The sequence below is a fragment of the Meriones unguiculatus genome, chromosome 17 (genome assembly GCF_030254825.1).
Source record: "Meriones unguiculatus strain TT.TT164.6M chromosome 17, Bangor_MerUng_6.1, whole genome shotgun sequence".
Classification (NCBI taxonomy): Eukaryota; Metazoa; Chordata; class Mammalia; order Rodentia; family Muridae; genus Meriones; species Meriones unguiculatus.
Genome location: NC_083364.1, coordinates 17,269,266 through 17,289,228, shown reverse-complemented (window position 1 = coordinate 17,289,228; position 19,963 = coordinate 17,269,266). Strand labels below are relative to the sequence as shown.

Genomic DNA, 19,963 nt, shown 5'->3' with positions numbered 1-19,963 from the left:
CCTGCCCCAGCTTTTATCTCTGCTGCATCACCACCCTAAGGCTGAAAGAACAGTTCATGGCAGCCTGGGCCTATGGGCTGAGGCTTTATTTCAAAGGAGGGCAGGACCTGGGCTCAGGAAGGCCCAGCAGGCAGCCTGTCACTCAGCACTGAGGAAGTGGAGGTGAAACCATCAGGAGCTCAAGGGCTCTGCTACCTGGTGTGCTCCAGGCCAATCTCGCCTCCACAGCCCTTCTGCAACCCTCCTCAGAGTCACTCAGGAAGAGCAGGATAAATTCAGACCCCCTGGACCCTGAGGGAGGTGTTGCAGCTACCAGCCAGGCTGTTGGATTCCTCCCTCCATGGGTAGGAGAGTGGGATCCCCACACCGGCACACCACCACGTTCAGGCGAAGCCCACGCCACCACCAAGGAAGCCTGTGCCAGCCAGATCTGGCAGAAAAGAATTGCTCTTCATGAGAAATGTCAGGGCACTTTAATCAAAATATCCCTGAGGGCCCTGCCGGGGGTAGGGGGGCCACTCTCTATACACGAGCCCTTCTCCTTGCCCTCCCCTGCCCCGGCCCAGCCCGGGCTCCATGGGAGTGGGGGGAGGTGACCCACCCACGGCAGGCAGTGGCAAGCCTCTCCCAGGGGAACAGTCTGCAACAGTGTGGTTGAGCCCCCTCGCGGCTGCAGGCGGGCAGCCTCTGTCAGTGCTGGGTCAGACACTCAGAGGCATTCTCCAAGGTCAGGTGGATCAGGTGCTGTGGTTCCAGACACTTTATGGTATGTGAAAGGCTTTGTGGGAGGAGGAGGAGGTTACCTGAGCCCATTGCCTGTTGTTTGCCCTTCTGCCTCCCTTCCTAGGCTGCCTCTCAGGCCCCAGTACAGTCCCACGCTAGTTCCTGTTCGAGACTTGAGCTCCTCCTGCCTCAGCCTCCTGGAAGGCGAGGACTAAGGTATGCATGGCTGCCCCTGGTCCCCTGTTCTTGAGTCCTCCTGAGTGCTGTGGGGTGCAGGGGGGCTCACCCAACCCTCCCCTACCCACAATTTCAGGCCTTATTAGGGCATGAGGGGGTGGGCTCTGGGGTGGTAAAGAGGTCACTTGACTTGGAGTTCTGTGCTCTCCCCAGGCCACCTGCTTCTTTGTAGCCTTATTTCCCAGCTCACTCACAAGGCTGGGATGATTCTGCACATCCAAGGTGAGGCCGTACAGAAGGAAGACAGCATGGTTCACGCAGTAGCCACACAGGTGGGTGTGATAACAGATGTCCAGTGTGCCCCTAGGCACACAGCCCTGCCCAGCATCCCCCCCCACTCACTGACCCAAAAGACCTCCTCCATCCCTCCCTTGCTCCTCCCCTCCCCTCCTCCTTCGCCCTTTCCACACCTCACCTATCCTCCCCATCATCACCCCATCCCCCCTCCCTCCTTCCCATCCTCCCCTCCCTCCCTCCCTGTTCCCCCCTCTCCAGTGGAAGGCCTGATCTCACCTGGTGCCTACATCCTGTCTGAAATAGAATGGGACTCCAGTTAGACCCTCCAGGTCTGCCACCAACTTGGGGTAGCCCTAGGTTTCATGAGGACCTTTCAGCCAGGACAGTCTGCCCCCTTCCTCCAGGTGAGCTTGGAGACCCTTGAGGGCTGAGGGCGAGGTCCTCCTGCGCCTCCACAGGCTTCGAGCCTTCACCTAAGGCACACACTGCCTCACCTCGGAATCGAGCAGGAACTTACTTGTGCCAGGTATGTCTACAACGACAGCAGGTTTGGAGTCAGGGGACCAAGCGGTCTTCATGTCCCCCTCTCTGGGTCCTGGTGCCCAAGAAGCCCCAGCTCACATGTAACTCAGAAGGCCCTGTACAGCTGACCTCCACTGTGCCGATGTCCTGGGGGGACACAGGGCTTGGTGATGGGGTATCCCCAAGGCCCAGGTCCCCTCCCCTGTCCAGGTAACGATCATGGGATCCCAGGGGCGGTGGAATTTGTGGCTGAGCCATACTTGCAGTAGTAGCCAAAGCAGATGCCTTGTGAGTCTGTGCAGTTGATGCAGGAGATGGTCTCATACCGGTAGATGCCTACGATACATGGGAGGCAGCCACAGGCTCCCCTGTCCTTCCCCCCACCCGCACCCAGCCTGGGTCCTTGCCACTGTGTCCCTCAGCCTGGACCGTGGTTCACTTACCACAGTGACGCTGACAGTCGATGCGGCCTGGGGAGGGGGAGGACACAATAGGACGGGGCCTTCTGACAAGGCCCAGAGCTCAAGACCTCAGCCCCACTTCTGTTTTTGTAGCCCAGGCTAGCCTGGCACAGAGAAGTTAGTCTAGGCTGACAATCCCTTTGCCTTCTTCCCTCATTCCAGAGTGCTAGGATTACAGGCATGTGCCGCATGCATTTTATAAAAGTTGGAAGGGGTCCTCCAGTGCCACAGGGGGCCAGTCTAGGGGAAGGGTGTTTTGACAGATGTGAGCAGGTGACGGGGATGCTGGTGACCATTCATGCAAAGGGCCCCTCCTGCGGAGCCGCTCCCTCCTGAACCCCATTTCCAGGGCCAGCCCTGAAGCGCAGGCGGCCACAGGCACTGTTTCCCCTGTGGAGCCCACTGCTCACTTTCTATGATGGCGTTCTGGATGAGGCGCACTTGCTCCCGGAAGATGGCCCGCAGCTCATTGGGAAAATACCCTGAGGTGGGAGTCACAGCAGGTGGTCCAGCTCAGTTGCCTGGCGGCACGCACAGGCCCCATCTCGGTTTCCTTTCATCTATTTACTTATTTTCTTTACCTGGGAAGTACATCTTCCCCTGGTACAGCTGGTCCATCCTCTGGTACACGGCTCCTGCCACTTGCTCCAGCTTCTCGTGGGCTGAGGGCGGGAGGAAGAGGAAGCACATGAGCGGCCCCGCCCTGGTCCCCGCTGCTCTTCTGACCCTGGGATGGGCTCCGCCGCTCACTGATCTCAGCGGGGATGGCCAGGTGTAGCTCCTTCATCGTGTTCTGGCTCCACTCGGAGAGCAGCACCCCCGACACAGGGATGTCACCCACCCACCAGGACTTGAGGTTCACGTGGTGGCGATAGAAGGAGAACTTCTCCGAGAAATTGGGGTCGCAGTGCAGACAGCCCAGGGCCAGCGCCGCTGTCATGCCCAGGCACAGCAGCATGGCCAGGGCCTGGCCCGGCCGGCCCTGCCCATCCATCGGCGCCGCCAGCGCCGCGCCCTCCAGCCGCGCACCAACCAACGGCGCCGCCCGCGCCGCGCCCGTCACGCCGCACCAACCAACGGCGCGCGCTCCGGACCCAGCCGCGCCATCCCCGCCCTGGCCCCGCCCTCAGGCCGGGCCTGCCCACGGAACGGCTCCGCCCCTGCCCCAGCCTGGTTCCGCCCTCTGGCGGCTCTCCCCGACCTCCTGCCTGTCCCCCGCCCCCACCCTCTGCCCCCACCTCGGTCCCAGGCCTGGCTCCGCCCCCGAACCTGGCTCTGCCCCAGACCTGGCCAGAGTCCTGTTACGATTGGTCACTGGCAACGCCAGTCTACCTCCAGGCTCCGCCCCCGCCCCCGTATTGGTTCCGCAGGGCTCACGCGGGCGCCAGGGCCTGGTGCCGCCCCTCAGCCGTAGTGACTGCAGCCAATGAGCAGCGCCCGGCCTGGTCTCCGGGGTGCGGCCGCGCTTTCCGTCGGCGCCCGCCTTTTCTACGGCGCCGTCGGAAGCTCGGCCGCCACGCCTCCGTCCGGGCCCTGCTCCTTTAAGGGAAGAATCCGGCCCGCGGGCGCGGCCGGGAGGGGTTGGCGGCGTGTCCCTCCGCGGGCGTGTCCCTCTGCGGGCGCGGCCCACAGCCAGGCGAGCGGCAGTCCGGACGGGCGGTGGCGGTCCTCAGGCCAGGTGCGTGCTCGGGGGGCGGAGGCGGGCGGCGGGGCTCCATCCCTCGGGATGACTTTGTCCAGAGGCCCAAAGTGGGTGGTGGGGACCTGGATCTGTCAAAAGGAGGGGACAGTGAGTCGTGGACCGCAAACTCCCCTTTTAAAATCTGAGGTCTCGGGTAGCATAGGCTGGCCTTCAGCTCCCGGGTCGGATCCTCCGTCCGTCAACCGCCTGACTCATCTCTTTGAAACGACGTTTCCGATAGAAATCCACTGAAGGTCTGGGCTCTTGTTCAGGGACGAAACATTTGCCTTGTATGTAGAAAAGCCCTGGTTTCCATCCCTGCTCCTGCCTCATCGCTCCCCCGCCAAAAACAAACAAACAAACAAACAAACAAACAAACAAACAGGAAAAGCCAGTGAAAAGGAGAGATTCGAAAACAGATTACAGAAAGTTAACTTTGGGGGCAGCTTCTTCTCCTCCTCCTTCTCCCCCCCCTCCCCCCTCCACCCCCTCGCCTCTGCCTCCCGAACGCTGGGATTAGAGGCCTGTACCATTGCCTTTCCATTTCCTGGTCCCTCCTCCTCCTTTCCCTGGGCTCCATAGAATAAAGTGCCTGCATTCAAAGCGAAGATTTGGCATAGTATGAGGCGTGGCAGAGGTCGTTTTTGCATCTTCCAGAGCCCACTTGTATCCTAGTAATTACCTCATTATCCTTGTGTTACCATTATGCAAAATTGGGAGCTCAGGGTTTGGGGGGTGGGGAGGACACGGAGACAGCGTCTTCAGTGTCTACCCAGTCTTAGGTTCCTTCCACACCTCCTCCAGTCTTGGATCATAGGCACCCCTGAACGCTCAAGTTCCCTGAGGTTGACAGTAAGGACTCTCCTCTCAGGCCAGCACTTCCTTTAGCATGGAGGAACTGCTGGATAGTTCTGGAAGTGACACAGCTTCAGAGATGTGTTAGCTGGAGACTTGGAGACAGATGCAAAAGGAAGCACAGACTTATCTGTTGACAAGGGCAAGGTCTGAGAGTTTCTGGAAGCTAGGTTCTTAGCCTCACCTGTCCAGGGCACATTATTAAAACTCAGTGAACTACAGTCTGCTGTTTGTAGAGTGGTGACAAGGCGTGAGAGTTCCACGCCGGGGCTCCTTGACGGCTGTCCTCTCTCTACCTTGATCCACTATAGTTACACTTAAATTCAAGGGCAGCCTGGGCCACTTAGTGAAACCTCATCTCAAAAAGAGCGAAAGGGTTGGGCACGTGGTCACGCCTGGAGCCCCGGCCTAGAATCCCCCAGTGGGGGCCTGAGGGCATGGCTTAGCAGCAGAACATTAATTTAGGATATGCAAGGGCCTGTGTTCCTCCCCAGTATTGGAGGGGAATGAAAGATAAGCACGGCTCCAAAGTACAATTAATTTTCCTATTTTCTATTTATTTTTTTAATGTACGTTGTTGTTTTGCCTGTATGTGTGTCAGTATAAGGTTGTCAGGAATAAGAGTTACAGTTGTGAGCTGCCATGTGGGTGCTGGGAATTGAACCCAGGTCTTCCAGAAGAGCCACTGATGCTCTTATCTACCGAGCCATCTCTCCAGCCCTAGAATTAATTATTCAGTGTTAGGATGGACTGAGAGTGATAGAAACAGCTGGTTTGAATTTCCTCTGTGTGGGACCAGTACCTGGGGCAGAGGCCCCAGTCAGCCTGTGTGCTTACTGAAAGCAGGATGACAGTGTAGGGTGCTGGGGCGGGATGGTCTTCAGTTTCCGTTCAATATGGACGACATGCCCTTTGACCCAAGATATGTAGAGTTTTTATATTCATGTATTGTGTATGTGTGTGAGCCTGATTGTACGTGTGCCACCTGCCTGTAGGAGCCCCAGGAAGTCAGAAGGGGTATCGGGTCCCCTGCAACTTGATCACATGCAGTTGTGAGCCACCTCGGGAGTGCTGGGATCCGAACCCCAGCCCTTTGCAAGAGCAGTCAGTGCTCTTAGGCCCAGAGCCATGGCTCCAGCCCTTCTTTTGTCATTGTTTTGTTTTGTTTTGTTTTCCCGAGACAGGGTTTCTCTGTTTAATGAAGTCCTGGCTGTCCTGGACTCACTCTGTAGACCAGGCTGTCCTCGAACTCACAGAGACCCGTCTGCCTCTGCCTCCAGAGTGCTGGGATTACAGGCATGGGTCACCAAGCCTGGCCATAAACTACAAATTTTAAATGAAAAAATAAGGAAAGAGAAAAAGACAGGCCTAGGACAGAGCCTGGTGGAGACTGCTTCCTTGGTGGGCCTTGGTTCCGTCCACAGCACCGAAAAGGCAAACACCAACCTTAAATCTCCTGCATCACGTTTAGGAACTGACTAGCGAAGGGCTGCAGAGAGCAGCGGCGTGAGCACCTACTACTTCTTCAAGGACCCGGGCTCAGGTCTCAGCCCCCGGGAGGCGCTCAGGAGCCCCTGGAAGTGCAGCCCAGGGGGTCCAGTGGCTGTGCACACAGGTGCATGCAGGCAAGCACTCATACCCGCACGAGGGAAATGAATGTCTGCTTACATGAGAGTCCATCTCAGTGTCCACCCCACAGGCGCGTACAAAAGAAACAAAACACAAGGGTTAGGGCAGACACCCCAAGAGGCCCTCAGATGAGAGGAGAGAGCTGACCCCTCAGGCTGTCCTCAGCCCCCATGCACTCCCCTCGTCCGTGTGCCCATGGTGATGATAGTGTAGTAGTGACAACAGTGAGAGCTGGCAGAAACCTAAACAAACAAAGGAAAAAGAGGCCAGGTGGTGGCTGGCACTGGGGAGGAGCGGCAGGAGGGTGGCCGTGAGTTCACTACTGGCTATGTCCGTGTGGTGTGTTCCACTTGGCTGGTGAGGGTGGCGGGACAACTTCTGACAGCTGGTCTCTTCACCATGGAAGTGAGACTCCGCAGAGTGGAGTCAGGGCTCCAGGCCTCTGCAGCAAGTGCCTGGAACCTGCATGGATTAGTTACTTAGTTTCCAAGACGTGGTCTTACTGTGTAGCCTTGGTTGTTCTTTTTTTTTTTTTTTTTTTTTTCAAGACAGGGTTCCTCTGTGTATCCCTAGCTTTTCTGAACTCACTCTGTAGACCAGGCTGGCCTCGAACTCGGAGATCCACCTGCCTCTGCGTCCTGAGTGCTGAGATTAAAGGTGTGCACCACCACTACCCAACTGTATTTATTGTTTTTTAAAGACAACAGCATCTTGCTGTGGGGTGTAGCTTGGCCCAGAGCTCTCAGCCCAAGCGATCCTCCTGCCTCAGCTTTCCAAGTGCTGCCATGGCAGGAGAGGTTTTGGTTTTGCAGCACAGCTGAGTGTGAGGTAGGCCGGGTTTCAGCCACAGGGGTAAGGGTGTGGTCTCCCGTGACCTGAGTTTGCAGCTGTGCATAGGGCCTCACTGGGAAGGGGCCTGCTCTCCCGCCGGCTCTGCCTTGCACTGAGGGCCTGTGGAGCCAGGGGTGTGAGCAGCCCCCCCCCCAGCAATGGTGAAGCTGCTTTAGTTTGTGTCTGTTGCCTTAAAGAAACCTGCGTTCATCTATCTATTTCTTCATTTCTTTAGTACAGGAGGAGCTGACAGGGAAGCGCCTAGTCTATCCTTCCTCCATATGGCTTCCCGTGGGACTCAGTTTCCCAGGCTGTGACCGGGGCCTTCACCCACTGGCCCCTGCTTAATTTTTTTCTTCTCCCCAGCTCCATGTGTAAACCCACAAGACCCTGTTATTCATCTCGCAGGAAGCTCGCAAACTGCCACTTCAAAAGCCGGGCACGGTGGGGCAAGTCTGTCAGCCTAGCCTCGAGGGAGGGGCAGGAAGAGCAGGGCTACCTGAGGCGCTGTCTGAAAAGCCAGAGCCAAGCACAGTGCCAAACACAGTGTGAGCGTGTGACGGTCTCCGGGTGGGCTGGCCCGCTCACATGCACACTTCCAGCAGGAACCCCCTGCTAGGGAAAGCCCGGGTGGGTCATGGGCAGCTGGTGCCCCAAGGAAACACTTGGGCCTGGCCAGGCTGTGGAAGTCCCCTCCGCTCCGAAAGCTTGGCTTTCACCCAGGGAAGTTCTCAGGAATCCCCGGCAGCTGGGAACAGATCTGGCTTTCTCAAAAATGCCCAGAACCTGAAAGGGGAAAACTGTTACAGCAAGAGGAGTGTGCAGTTGAGTCCCACAGAGGAGCACTTCCCTTTTCTGAAGGCCTTCCTATGCCCATGGCTCCCTCTCCTTGCCCTCTTTTCTTTACCCTGGTGGAACTGGGATATGGAATCCTTGAACACATTCTGGTCAAGCACTCACCCCTGGCCATGCCCCCAGCCCCTCTCTGGGGATTCCAGGTGGGGCTCCGCCCCTGCGGCTTGGTTACCGGAAGGTAGTTGTATTTAGATCAGAAAACCAGAGTGTACGCTGTTATAAACAAACACTGGGGAAGACAGCAAGTTCTAGTCTAGCCTGGGCTATACTTTGAGGCCTCATCCTCAAAACAAAACAAAACAAAAAAAAAAAAAAGAAGAAGAAGAAGAAAAGAAAATTGAATAGGCCTGTGCCTGCTGCCCTGTAGTAAGGTCCCATTGTTACAGAGGTCCCCTCTAAAGCTCCAGGATGTATTCCCACCCCAGTGGGGCTCAGAAATCGTGGCATAGCCTGCAGAATCAAAACAGGCAATGCAGCCAGGCATGGTGGTGCACGCCTGTGCTCCCTGCACTCAGGGAGGCAGAGGCAAGCAGATCTCTGTGAGATGGAGGCCAGCCTGTCTACAAAGCAAGTCTAGGACACTCAAGGCTAAACAGAGAAACCCTGTCTCAAAAAAACAAAACAGGCAGTGTACAGAGGCCTCATTTCACTTTTGTTTTGTCTTTGTTGGGGTGCTGGGTGTTAACCCCAAGACTCAGTTCCTTCCCCCCAGCCACCCCCAGTAACCCATTCTGTGTGGAGGTAGCCTTGAGGCTGTGCTTTGTTCAGGTTCTGGGCTGCCCTGCCACAGAGTGAGGACATGGAACCAGCTTGGGCCTGTCCCCAAGGCAGTGACAGGATGTGGAAACGTCCGGAAGGAAATGGGTGACCCTGGGCTCCTGTGCCCCAGCCTGGGCGGGTCAGAGCCTCATTACTTAGTGCTCTGTTTTCTTGTTTTGTTTTCAGAAAGGGAGGAAGAGGAGTGTGTGGGTGCTGGGGTAGAAGAGAGGCTCAGCTCACCTCATGACCTTGCAGAAGGTTCTAAGTGTCTGTCATGTCCTCTTCATCAGTGGGACAGAGAAGAGGCCCGAGGTGCTGGCATCCAGTTCTGAGTGGCTGTCGGAAGTTCCCTAAGAGGACCTGAGAGGAGGTATCCAGACAGTGCCCGGGGACTGTGGGGCGGGAGGGTGACAGGCTGGGGCCGGCCTGGGGCTCTGTGCTGAGAGCCTTTGTTCCTGTTAAAAAGCCATTGATTTTAATAGGGGCTCCACACAGCCCCAGAGTTCCTAGAAAATTTTTGCTGGGGCAGCATGGCGCACACTTTTAATTCTTTTAATTCCAGCATGGCACTCGGGAGGCAGAAATAGACAGCTCCCTGAGCTTGAGTCTAGCCTGGTCTACAAAGCGAATTCCAGGACTGGAAGGAAGGAAGGAAGGATTTACTTCCTTAAAACAAAACAAACCCCTCCCACTTCTAAGAGGACGCAGATGTGGGAGAGGCACTCCATGAGGCCTTCTGCCACTTCAGTTTCTGTAACAGTCTTGGGAGTACAGAAGGCAGGCAGAAGACCCAGAGCAAGCAGGTGTGATGGTATCAGCCTAGCTGGTAGGAGACTGCAGCAGGAGGATGGAGACTCAGGACCAGCCTGAGCTACACTATGAGTTTAAAGCCAGCCCAGGCACTTAAAGGCCATGTCTCAAAGTAAAACCTAAGACGCACAGAAATGAAAGTTTCAGAATCTTGTTGGCCTGGGCCGATGGAGGGGGTGAGAGCTGGCTGAGAGGGTTTTTTTCTTCCCAAAGTCCCTTTCGGCCAAACCCAGAGCTGGTATCTATCACACAGAGGCAGATAGAGCAGGGAGGCCCCAGAGGACCTTTCCCACCTCCCCATGGTGGCCCCACCTCCTGCTTGCCACAGCTTGGTGACAGCATTGAGGGGAATCCCCCAAACTGTCCCCAGGAAAGCCCTGAGGAAGATGGGCGGCCACCAGCAGGTAGTAGCTGGCCCCGCTCCCCTCAGCACAAGCCAGAGGCCAGGCAGGACCCAGGAGACTCAGCCCTGCCCCCAGCAGCAGCCACTGTAAACTGAGGCTTGTTGAGTCAGGATGGCTGTGAGGTGTTCAGATGGCCAGCCGTGGGCAGGGCCTGCAGGACTGGCTGGCAGAGGTGCTGGGCAGGTGACAGTTGCAGTGAAGGGCATGGCACAGCGCTGTCTCCCTGATGCCAGTGGGAATGGGCCGTATGCTGCCTAGTTCTGAAGGCCAGGCCACCAAGGCTCCGCCTGGGACGGTAGAGACGAGATGACGGGGGATAAAGGCCAACCCCGGCTACCTGGGCTACTTGAGGCCCTGGTTCAGCCACATGAAAGGAAGAGGTGGTGGCTTCTTTTAACTCCATGCCTCCCGGGGAGGCCGAACACTGCTTGGCGCTGAAGCAGGAAGACACCGGAGCTGGGAGAGACCCAGTGCTGACAGCATGTGTCAGTAGATTCCTGAAGTATGTGCAGGCCCGAGGCGGCTGACACTTGAGCCCACACAGCCTGCTATCACTGCCCAGCCACGGCTCCTCCCATATGCCGTGGGGCCTACCAGGCAGCTGTCAGCCTCCCGCCTGGAGGGTCCTTGGTGAGGGGATGGCTGCCTGGTCACTTCTGGGGGACCCTGGTCGTGGTGGGGATGGTTGAGTGTCCTGAGCTGTCCCGGTGTGCAGCGGGCGGGATGGACAGGGATGCTGCTTCCCCATGCTACGTGACCAAGCTTGCCCCACACATCTGGCTCGGTGGCCACTGTGCGCCTCAGGGCCTGTCTAAGATGCAGGTGGCATCTCCTCACAAGGCTGTGAAGTCCTCAGTGCCTACTCAGGTGTGAACCAGGGGCTGCTGACGTGGGGTGAGGGTGGTGTGGCTGCTGTGGGGAAGTTCAGGCCTCTGGGGTCCACAGACTCTTGGCCCACAGGTGCCTGCCTCCAGGGAACTGTGATTCCCCCCCCCCCCCCCCCGGGTCTGTCAGACAGCTGTGAAACTGCGCTTTGTTTTTCATTTATTTTGAGATGGGCTCACTCTGTAGACCAGGATGGCTTTGAATTCACAGCGCGCCACATGCCTCTGTCCCAGAGTGCTGGGGTCATAGGTGTGCAACTCCATGGGAAGCCCATGTTTTGTTTTTGTGTGACGGGGTCTCGTATAGCCAGGGGTGGCCTGGAACGAGGTATGTAGGTATGTAGTATGTAATTGTTCTGTCTCTGCCTGTGTGCTGGGATCATGGGCATGAGCCTCCATGCTCGGTTTATACCCTTATTGTCTAGATTTCCCCTGTAGTGCTGTTGCCTGTCAGGTTCTGAAGGGAGCAGTTGACCCAGCATGAGCCCCAGGGAAGCAATCTTTGCTCCTTCATTTCCGGCGCCCAGAGCAGTCTGAGTGGTTTGCTGCACTTTTGCTGACATTCTAATTCATGTGCCCTGGGGCTCATTCACAGGTCTAAGGCAGATAAGACAGTATTAAATACAGGCTAAATAGTACAGCCACTACCTTTTTTTTTTTTTCTGAGACAGGGTTTCTTGGTAGCCTTGGCTTGGTAGACCAGGCTAGCCTCGAACTCATAGAGCTCCACCTGCCTCTGCCTCCCTGAGTGCTGGCATTACAGGTGAGTGCCACCATGCCTTGCTCCATTACCACCCCTTAATTCCAGAACCTCCTGTCATCCCGTGAATTATAATGTCCCTTCCTCAGCTTTCACAAAGCCACTTCCTGTCCACTCTCCTCGAGGGTCCCGGCAGGTACAACATAGTGCCCACAAACCATTTAAGAACAAAGGAAACGTGCTGAGGACGGACGGGAGCATCGTGAGTGTTGCATTATGTGGCAAGGTGCCTGGCATCCCGGCACTCAGGACGGGGAAGCAGGAGGATCAGTGACTCGGTGGTCAGCCTTTGCTGCAGAGCCAGTTGGAGGCCAGCCCGGGCCACATGAGAGCCTGTCTCCAAAAACCCCACACAAGTTATTTCCTGCGACTGAGGTGGGGCTGCCTGTCTTGGGTGGGGCCAGCCCACACCTCCTGCTGCTCCCCTGCCCCCTCCACTTCCCCATTTGTGTGCCCCTGTCTCTCCAGTTCCCTAGTACCCTTGGTTCATTTCATGGCCACACCCCAAGGTCCAGCTCAAGTCGACCCTGGCTCATCTCAGGGAGCAGGGTGCAGCATGCCTCCCCTGGCACAGCGAAGGGCAAGGCCCCCCGGTGTGTCTGAAGTCTGCTCAGTGGGTGTAGGGCGGGCAGCTAATGCTGGATGACCTTGTGTCAGGACTCTTCCTCATGCTGTACAGACACTGCGCAGGTCACAGCCCAAGCTCTGCATCTGCAGGCCACACCGTCTGTTCTTGTCACCTCCACGTGTTCCCCATGTTTCCTGAGGGAGCAGTCAGGCCAGGGGAGGATACAGGCACCTCCGAGGCCATCACTCGGTGTCACATGACCATGTGTCCCTAGAACCCTGCCCCTTGTGGCGAGGCCGTTCCCTGCCACAAGTCTGCAAGCATGACCTTTGTTTGTAGTGCAGACACTTGGAAAAAGTCCCTGTGCTTACACAGCTCCCAGATCCTTACCCTGCAGCCCAGGCTGCTCTGTAGTTTGGGGCAGTCCTCCTGCTCCGCCTCCCGGGTGCTGGGCTGACAGGCCTGTGCACAGGCCCAGCCCTCACGCTGTCCTTTCCTGTTTCAGGCCTCCAGGGGACAGTTGCCAATCGCGCTGTGTTCTCCGCTGCCCACTCTGAGGTTCAGGTGCCACTAAGATGTCTAACCCTTTCCTGAAGCAAGTGTTCAACAAGGACAAGACGTTCAGGCCCAAGCGCAAGTTCGAGCCCGGCACTCAGCGCTTCGAGCTCCACAAGCGTGCGCAGGCGTCGCTGAACGCGGGGCTGGACCTGCGGCTGGCCGTGCAGCTGCCCCCCGGCGAGGACCTCCACGACTGGGTGGCCGTGCACGTGGTGGACTTCTTCAACCGCGTCAACCTCATCTACGGCACCATCAGCGATGGCTGCACCGAGCAGTCCTGCCCGGTCATGTCCGGGGGCCCCAAGTACGAGTACCGCTGGCAGGACGAGCAGCGCTTCCGGAAGCCCACGGCGCTGTCGGCGCCCCGCTACATGGACCTGCTCATGGACTGGATCGAGGTGCAGATCAACAACGAGGACATCTTCCCCACCAATGTCGGTGAGTGTGTGCCTGTTCCGCACAATGTGCAAGAGCCAGCGAAGGTTAGGGAAGGCGTGGGATGCCTGGGACTGGAGCCACCGGCTGCCCCATGCATGGGTGCTGGGAACTGGCCCTGCGCCTCTGCGCGCGCCGTTAACCACTGGGCGTTCTTCTAACCCTGCGTGGTAGTGTCTGTCTGTTTATTTTTGGTTTTTTGAGACAGGGTCTCACTGTGTAGCCCTGGCTGTCCTGTACCTTGCTCATACTGGCCTGGAACTCAGACCCACCTGCCTCTGCCTCCCAAGTGCTGGGACTAAAGGTGTGCACCGCCACTGGATTGCATGATGATTTTTTTTATTTTTTTATTTTTTATTTTTTGGTTTTTTTGAGACAGGGTTTCACTGTGTAGCCTTGGCTGTCCTGGGCTCGATTTGTAGAGCAGGCTGGCCTCGAATTCACAGCGATCTGCCTGCCTCTGCTCCCGAATGCTGGGATCACAGGCGTGAGCCACCACACCCGGCAGTTCAGGCTCTCATGTTTAAGACGTCAGCATTTTCCAACTTGGCCTTCCCTCCAGCCCCTTATTTTTTTGTTTTGGTTTGTTTTTTTATTTTCATTTTGACAAAGCTTCAGTAGCCTAAGTTGGCCTTGAACTTGGTGTGTAGCTGAGGCTGGTCTTGAACTCCTGACCTTCCTGCCTCAGACCTCCCCAAATGCTGAGAAGACAGAACTGTGCCATACCTGGCTCTTTATTCACATTTGATCATTTGTTTTGGATTTTACTTACCCATTTGTTCATTTATTTGAGACATGGTCTCACTGCATAGCACTGGCTGGCCTCAGTTTGCTATGTAGATCACGCTGGCCCCAAACTTTCAGAGATCAACCTGCCCCTCTATCCATCCTGATCAAGGCATGTGACCCCACACCTTGCTTTTATTCATACTCTAAAGTGGATAGTTTAAACCAGGCCTGGGGCTACTGACATGGCTCAGCAGGTTCTCTAGAGGAATAGAACTGCTAAGAGTAAAATATGTATATAGAGGGAGTATGTTAGTGTGGCTTATAGGTTGGCGTCTGTCTCGTCCAGCAATGGCTGTCTCCTGACAGAAAAGCCAAGAATCCCATAGTTGTTCAGTCCAGGATTCTAGATGCCTCAGCTGCTCTTCGGTCTGCACTGGAATCCTGAAGAGGTTCTATCACGAGCGAAGGAATGCCTCCGCAGCAGGGTAGACGAACCCGCCAGCAAGAGTGAGGGCGAGCAGGCAGAAAGCAAAAGCTTCCTCCTCCACGCCCTTTTGTGTGGGCTGCCACCGGACAGTGTGGCCCAGGGGGTGGTCCAGTCAAGAGACTCCCCCACAGAACCAGGTGATGGTGGTGATCACCTTTAGTTCCAACATTCTGGAGGCAGAGGCAGGAAGATCTCTGAGGTCAGGGCAATGGCTACATAGTGAGACCTTGTCTCAGAAAAAACAATGAAGGAAGGAAGGAAGGAAGGAAGGAAGGAAGGAAGGAGGGAGGGAGGGAGGGAGGGAGGGAGGGAGGGAGGGAGGGAGGGAGGGAGGGAGGGAGGGAGGGAGGGAGGGAGGGAGGGAGGGAGGGAGGGAGGGAGGGGAGGAGGGAGGGAGGGAGGGAGGGAGGAAGGAAGGAAGGAAGGAAGGAAGGAAGGAAGGAAGGAAGGAAGGAAAACAGCAGCAAAACATAATAAAGGGAAAGCGAGAGCGTCACTGGGCTTCCTTGGCCGCTCCCAGCAGCTAGTTCCCAGCCTGAGTCTGCATGGAGCTTACATCCTGCCTGGCGCAGGGTAGAAAGGCCCCTTCCTCCATCCTCAGAGCTGGCACAGCCTCCTGCCTGGTGCCCTCCCTGCTTCCTCTGAGCACCCCGTGGTGACACTGAGCACTGGGTAATCCTGGCCCCAGCTGAAGGTCCTCAGCTCGAGGCCGCCTTCAGACTCCCTTCTGCCACTGTAGGGACCAGGAAGTAGTGACCTTTGTGGCCTCATTCAGTGAGCGCAGGGCCCGGTGCTGGCTGCTGCTTGCCTTCACCTTCCAGAGCAGGGTTCTCAGCCTTCCTGAGGCCACAGCCCTTTAAAACAGCTCAATCGCAAGGTGATTTTCATTGCTACGTCATAATAATGTTGCTGCTGTTAGGAACCCAGTCACACTGCTGCTGGCTCGGCCGCCCCCGCGTCCCGGGACACACACGTGCCGTGTGGTTGGCACCCTCAGGGCCGTATGGAGTGGGCTGCGGCAGGGTGGCAGCTGCCAGGCTGAGGGGACTTCGCCTCGGAAGGGGAAGGTGGTCAGAATGCAGTGGCACATCACTGATCACTGAGGGGAACGCTCCCGGGCACACGGTGGGTGCTGCCCGCTTCCGGTGGAAGCTAGGATGGGGCCACAGGCTGTGTGACGTCCAGCCTGTGCCTCGACCTCTCTGAGGCTCATATGTTCTCATCGCTGGGGCTCAAGGCAGAGCACATGTCGGGCTGAGGGGGGTTCTGGGGGTGTCAGGCCAGCTGTGCTGAAAGCTGTTCTTCCCGGCCCCTCCGCCCACCCCCAGGCACACCGTTCCCCAAGAACTTCCTGCAGGCAGTGCGCAAGATCCTGTCTCGGCTGTTCCGCGTGTTCGTCCACGTCTACATCCACCACTTTGACCGCATCGCGCAGATGGGCTCCGAGGCGCACGTCAACACCTGCTACAAGCACTTTTACTACTTCGTCACCGAGTTCGGCCTCATCGACCCCAAGGAGCTGGAGCCCCTGGTGAGCGGGGTGCGCGAGTGCGCGCGAGTGTGCGCTCGGGCACCAGCGGGGAGGGGAGTTGGGAGGGGCCACAGCAGGCGTCTCCTGCATAGCCCCCCAGAACACAGAAGTCCCAGATGTTCCAGTTCACCACAGCAGAGAGGGTGCCCTGTGGTCATCCCATCCCGCGTGGCTCACAGCGTGCGGCGGGGACACGCTGGGGACCTGCCCAGGGTGGACAGCCGTGCCCCCACTCCTAGAGACCAGGGCTACTTACTTACTGATGGGTTGATTTCTTTTTATTTCATCCTGTTTTAGATTCCGTAACCCAGGCCTGGCCTGTGGTTTACCACATAGCCTACACCTGCTGGAACTTGAGGTGGTTCTCCTGCCTCAGGATCCCAAGTGCTTGGACCATAGTCCTGTGCCATCAGGCTTGGCCACAGTCTGCTTTTATTTTTGTCCTTTCAGCTGGTCATGGTGGTGTACACCTTTAGTTCCAGCACTCAGGGAGGCAGAGGCCAGCCCAGTCTATGAAGTTTCAGGACAGCCAGGGCTACACACAGAAACCCTATCTTGAAAAACAAAACATTTGTCTTTTCTTTGTTTAAAAAGAATTTTATCTGTTTGCTTGCTTGTCTGTATGTTTGTTTACTGGGTCACTGTGCAGACCAGCCTGGCCTGGAACTCACAGAGATCAGCCTGCCTCTGCCTCCCGAGTGCTGGGATCAAAGCTGTGCGCCACCCCTGCCCGGCTTGACCTCACTTACTCTTATTTTCTGTGTGTGCTGTGTCACCTGTGCTTCTGTTGGTACACCACATGTGTGCGGTGCCCACTGAGGTCAGAAGAGAGCCTCAGATCCCCAGAAACTGAAGTTTCAGACATTTGTGAGGCTCCGTGTGGGTGCTGGGAACTGAACCTTGGCTCTCTGCTGGAACAGCCAGGGCTTTTAACTGTTGAGCCATCTCTCCAGCCCTGTGATCTTTTAATCGTGTTATATTTTTGTTTATTTATGTTGTGTATTCCCGTGTATGAACATGACTGCCATGACATGTACATGACGATCACATGACAGCTTTCAGGTGAGAGATCCTCCTGCCTCTGCAACCCTAAGCACTGGGATTAAAGGCATGTGCAAGCAGCAGGCTGGAGTGTTTGTTCTGAGACAGAATCTCATGTAGCCTAGGCTGGCCTTGAACTCCTGATCCTCCTGCCCCTACCTCCTGAGTGCCGCAGTGACAGGTGCCGCCACCGTCCCCGGCTCTTACAGACAGTAGCTTGTCCACTTCCCACTGCTGACCTTTCTAGTAAGTCGTGTTGGTCCACGGTACACTTACCAGGCTTAATCACAGCACATGTCCACCCGGCCCTACTCAGAGGCACAAGCTCTCTGAGCCTCCCAGGGAGCTGCCCGCCCCCTCTCCGGTCCAGTTTCTTGCGTGTTTTGGGTTGTGTGAGGCCTTTGCTCCCCCTCCGTTCCCCATCTGTGCCCCACATGCCTCCTGTCTGCTCACTCCACCTTGTCTCTGCAGAAGGAGATGACCTCACGGATGTGTCACTGAGGGCCCCTCCGGCCGCCAAGGCCGTGCCAGCTCTGTGCAGCCTGTGTCTCCACGGCATCACTCCCTCAGCCACAGAGGAGCAGCGGGACCCTGGCTTCCTCCCCTCTTGGTGACTGTGAGCCCTCCGACTCTAACCTGTTCCTGGCCTGCCTCCAGGGGCTGAACTGGAATTCTGGACACTGTGTGCTTTCAGCCCCTGGGTTTACACTGTGTTTGTGCCACGGCCTCTGGCACGAGGCACAATCTTGAGCCATTGCCACCCACCCCTTGTCCCTTCTCTGTTTGCCCTTGAGGCCATGACCTTGGTACGCGCGGCCAGTGCTTCTCTCACAGCCTGGAAGGGGAGGTGGCTCCGATCTCCTCTGGTTAGAGCCACATTGTGTGTGGGTAGCCACGTGGGCAGCCGTCATACCTCCAAAGATATGCCAACATGCCAGCCCTCCTTGCCCCAGCCCTGCTGGGCGTACCTCTCCAGCACCCCAGGGTGAGAGTCCCAGTGGCGGGTGTTCTGAAGGGTCTCTGCAGGTCAGGAAGGGGACACAGACTGCATGCCTGGGATCCAGGCCACCCTAACCTACACACTGAGGGCCAGGCCAGCCAGGCTCCATAACAGGACTGTCTTTAAAAAAAAAGGAAAGCCAGGCACAGTGTTGTATATCTGCAATCGTAGCACTTAGGAGGCGGATGCATGAGGATCTCTGTGAGTTCAAGGCCAGCCTGGTCTACAAAAGTGAGTCCAGGACAGCCAGGGCTACACAGAGAAATTCTGTCTTGGTGGGGAAAAAAATGGGGGGGGGGAATTACAGTGGTGGCACATGCCTGTAATTCCAGTACTAGAGAGGAAGAGGTGAAGAGGGGGTCTCTGAGTTAGAGGCCAGCTGCAAGTTCCAGGACAGCGAGGGCTACACAGAGAAACCGTGTTGCAAAACAAACCGAGGGACAGCTCAGTGAGACAGTGTTTGCTGCATAACCCTGAGTACACACATACGACCCTGCACCCACGGAAAGCCAGGTGGTGACACTTGCAAGTCCAGCCTCAGAGAGGCGGACCTGGGGTCGCTGGGGTGCAGAGTGAGGGAAAGGCAACCACGGTCCACCCCTGACCTTCATGTGCGTCTGCACAAACACACACACAGGCCAATTCTGTCGTGGAGGTCGCTGTCTCCTTTTATCTCTCTTTTTACATTGTTGGTTTTGATTTTTACACAGGGGGTCACTGTGTAGCTCTGATTGGCCTGGAACTTACCATGTAGCCCAGGCTGGTTTTGAACTCACAGAGATAGATACTCCTGCCTCTGCCTCTCAAGTGTTCAGTTAAAGCATATAAAGACAGCACACTCAGTCCATTCAGAAAAAATGGGTTTTTTTGTTGTTGTTGTTGTTTTGTTTTCGAGATAGGAGACCTGTGTAGCCCTGGCTGTCCTGGGATTCATTTTTTAGACCGAGCTGGCGTCAAACTTAAAAGATCTGCCTGCATCTGCCTTCTGAGTGCTGGGACTCAAGACCTGCATCACCACACCCAGCCCACCTGGAGGTTTTAGAGAAAATCCTTAACCACTTTCTAGTGGCTGCCCTCTGGGGAAGTGTCCAGCGCATCCTGGAATCCGCTGATTAATTCTCACGTGGCTTCCACTAGGCGCTGGATGTGGAGTTCCCCGGAGGGTGGCAGCAGGGACATTTCCTTCTTCGGTGGCAGCCGATTGTGTAGCAAAACTTTGTGCGTGGTCCCTGTGGAGCACAGGACCAAACTGCAGCGGACCACCCTGCCATGCCACGGAGGGTGGGGCGGGCTGTGACGTCCCCGCACCAGCCTTTGACCCTCTTGGCCCTCCCCTTGAGACCCCTGCACTGTGAAAAGCCCCGGTTGTTCTCCCCGAACTGAGGCTGCCACCAAACTGAGTGCAGTTAACAAAATGTCCATGCCTGAGCCCGGAGCCTAAGAGGTACCCCGGGGCCTCCAGGAGTCTCTGCGCCAGTGCCCCGCCCTGGAGAAACCCGGGGACCAGCCCCCTCAGGCCTGACTGAATGTATCTCACCTGCGGGACTTGGCCACTGCGGGGCATGCCAGCAGCGCGGGGAGGGGTCCGCCCGCCTCCCCACCCCACAGCCCTGCCAGCCTTTATTCTTAAATAAAGCGGTCCTCTTCATGCTGCTGGCTGCCGTTCCTGCGAGAGGGCCAGGGTAGCCCGAGAGGACCTGAGCGACGCAGAACGCGCTCGAGACGGGTAGCTGACAGGTTTCGTTTTTCTTTTGCGATAGAGTTTCCTGTTGGTGAGTGAATGTGTGTGATGCGTGGAGGACAGGGAGTCCGTTTTTAGTGCTGACCCTGAGCCAGGACCTCAGCACCGCACCGGGAGATTCTAGGCGAAAGCTCCACCCCTGGCCACGCCCTCGGGCCCCCAGTGGGGGGTTCTGGGCGGGGCTCGCCCCGGCCACGCCCCCGGCCCCTCTGTTTTATTGAAAAG

General features: G+C 56.8%; 2 protein-coding genes across 5 annotated transcripts; one reads left to right on the top strand and one right to left on the bottom strand.

The window, feature by feature from the left end:
• Nucleotides 1–454: 454 nt before the first annotated feature.
• Nucleotides 455–3,295, bottom strand: Izumo4 (IZUMO family member 4). Of its 2 annotated transcripts, none has more exons than XR_009587163.1 (10): nucleotides 2,931–3,295; nucleotides 2,762–2,842; nucleotides 2,591–2,662; nucleotides 2,163–2,189; nucleotides 1,980–2,055; nucleotides 1,819–1,866; nucleotides 1,715–1,729; nucleotides 1,474–1,550; nucleotides 1,155–1,169; nucleotides 455–778 (listed from the first exon to the last, which is right to left on the bottom strand). XR_009587163.1 is itself a non-coding variant. In XM_021648888.2 (10 exons), exons 1-10 carry the CDS (start codon nucleotides 3,172–3,174, stop codon nucleotides 691–693), a joined length of 684 nt encoding a protein of 227 aa, XP_021504563.1. In that variant the 5' UTR covers nucleotides 3,175–3,295; the 3' UTR covers nucleotides 455–690. The 2 variants fall into 2 exon arrangements, 1 of the variants encoding a protein (XP_021504563.1); XM_021648888.2 differs by having other exon boundaries at nucleotides 1,474–1,491.
• A 324-nt stretch (nucleotides 3,296–3,619) lies between these two features.
• Mob3a (MOB kinase activator 3A) lies at nucleotides 3,620–19,645 on the top strand. 3 transcript variants are annotated; one of them, XM_021648851.2, is made up of 5 exons: nucleotides 3,620–3,858; nucleotides 9,081–9,160; nucleotides 12,722–13,212; nucleotides 15,754–15,956; nucleotides 17,469–19,645. In XM_021648851.2, the coding sequence occupies exons 3-5, from the start codon at nucleotides 12,792–12,794 to the stop codon at nucleotides 17,496–17,498; spliced, it is 654 nt and encodes a 217-aa protein (XP_021504526.1). In that variant the 5' UTR covers nucleotides 3,620–3,858; nucleotides 9,081–9,160; nucleotides 12,722–12,791; the 3' UTR covers nucleotides 17,499–19,645. The 3 variants fall into 3 exon arrangements, with proteins under 3 accessions (XP_021504526.1, XP_021504527.1, XP_021504528.1); XM_021648852.2 differs by having other exon boundaries at nucleotides 8,977–9,160; XM_021648853.2 differs by lacking the exon at nucleotides 9,081–9,160.
• The last annotated feature ends 318 nt before the right edge of the window (nucleotides 19,646–19,963 follow it).

Coding starts and splice junctions, on each gene's coding strand:
- Mob3a (XM_021648853.2), top strand. CDS start 12,792: ATGTCTAACCCTTTCCTGAAGCAAGTGTTCAACAAGGACAAGACGTTC. Junction 13,213..15,753: donor CATCTTCCCCACCAATGTCG/GTGAGTGTGTGC, acceptor GCCCACCCCCAG/GCACACCGTTCCCCAAGAAC. Junction 15,957..17,468: donor CCAAGGAGCTGGAGCCCCTG/GTGAGCGGGGTG, acceptor TTGTCTCTGCAG/AAGGAGATGACCTCACGGAT.
- Izumo4 (XM_021648888.2), bottom strand. CDS start 3,174: ATGGATGGGCAGGGCCGGCCGGGCCAGGCCCTGGCCATGCTGCTGTGC. Junction 2,056..2,162: donor CGACTGTCAGCGTCACTGTG/GTAAGTGAACCA, acceptor CATGTATCGTAG/GCATCTACCGGTATGAGACC. Junction 1,867..1,979: donor TGCTTTGGCTACTACTGCAA/GTATGGCTCAGC, acceptor GTGTCCCCCCAG/GACATCGGCACAGTGGAGGT.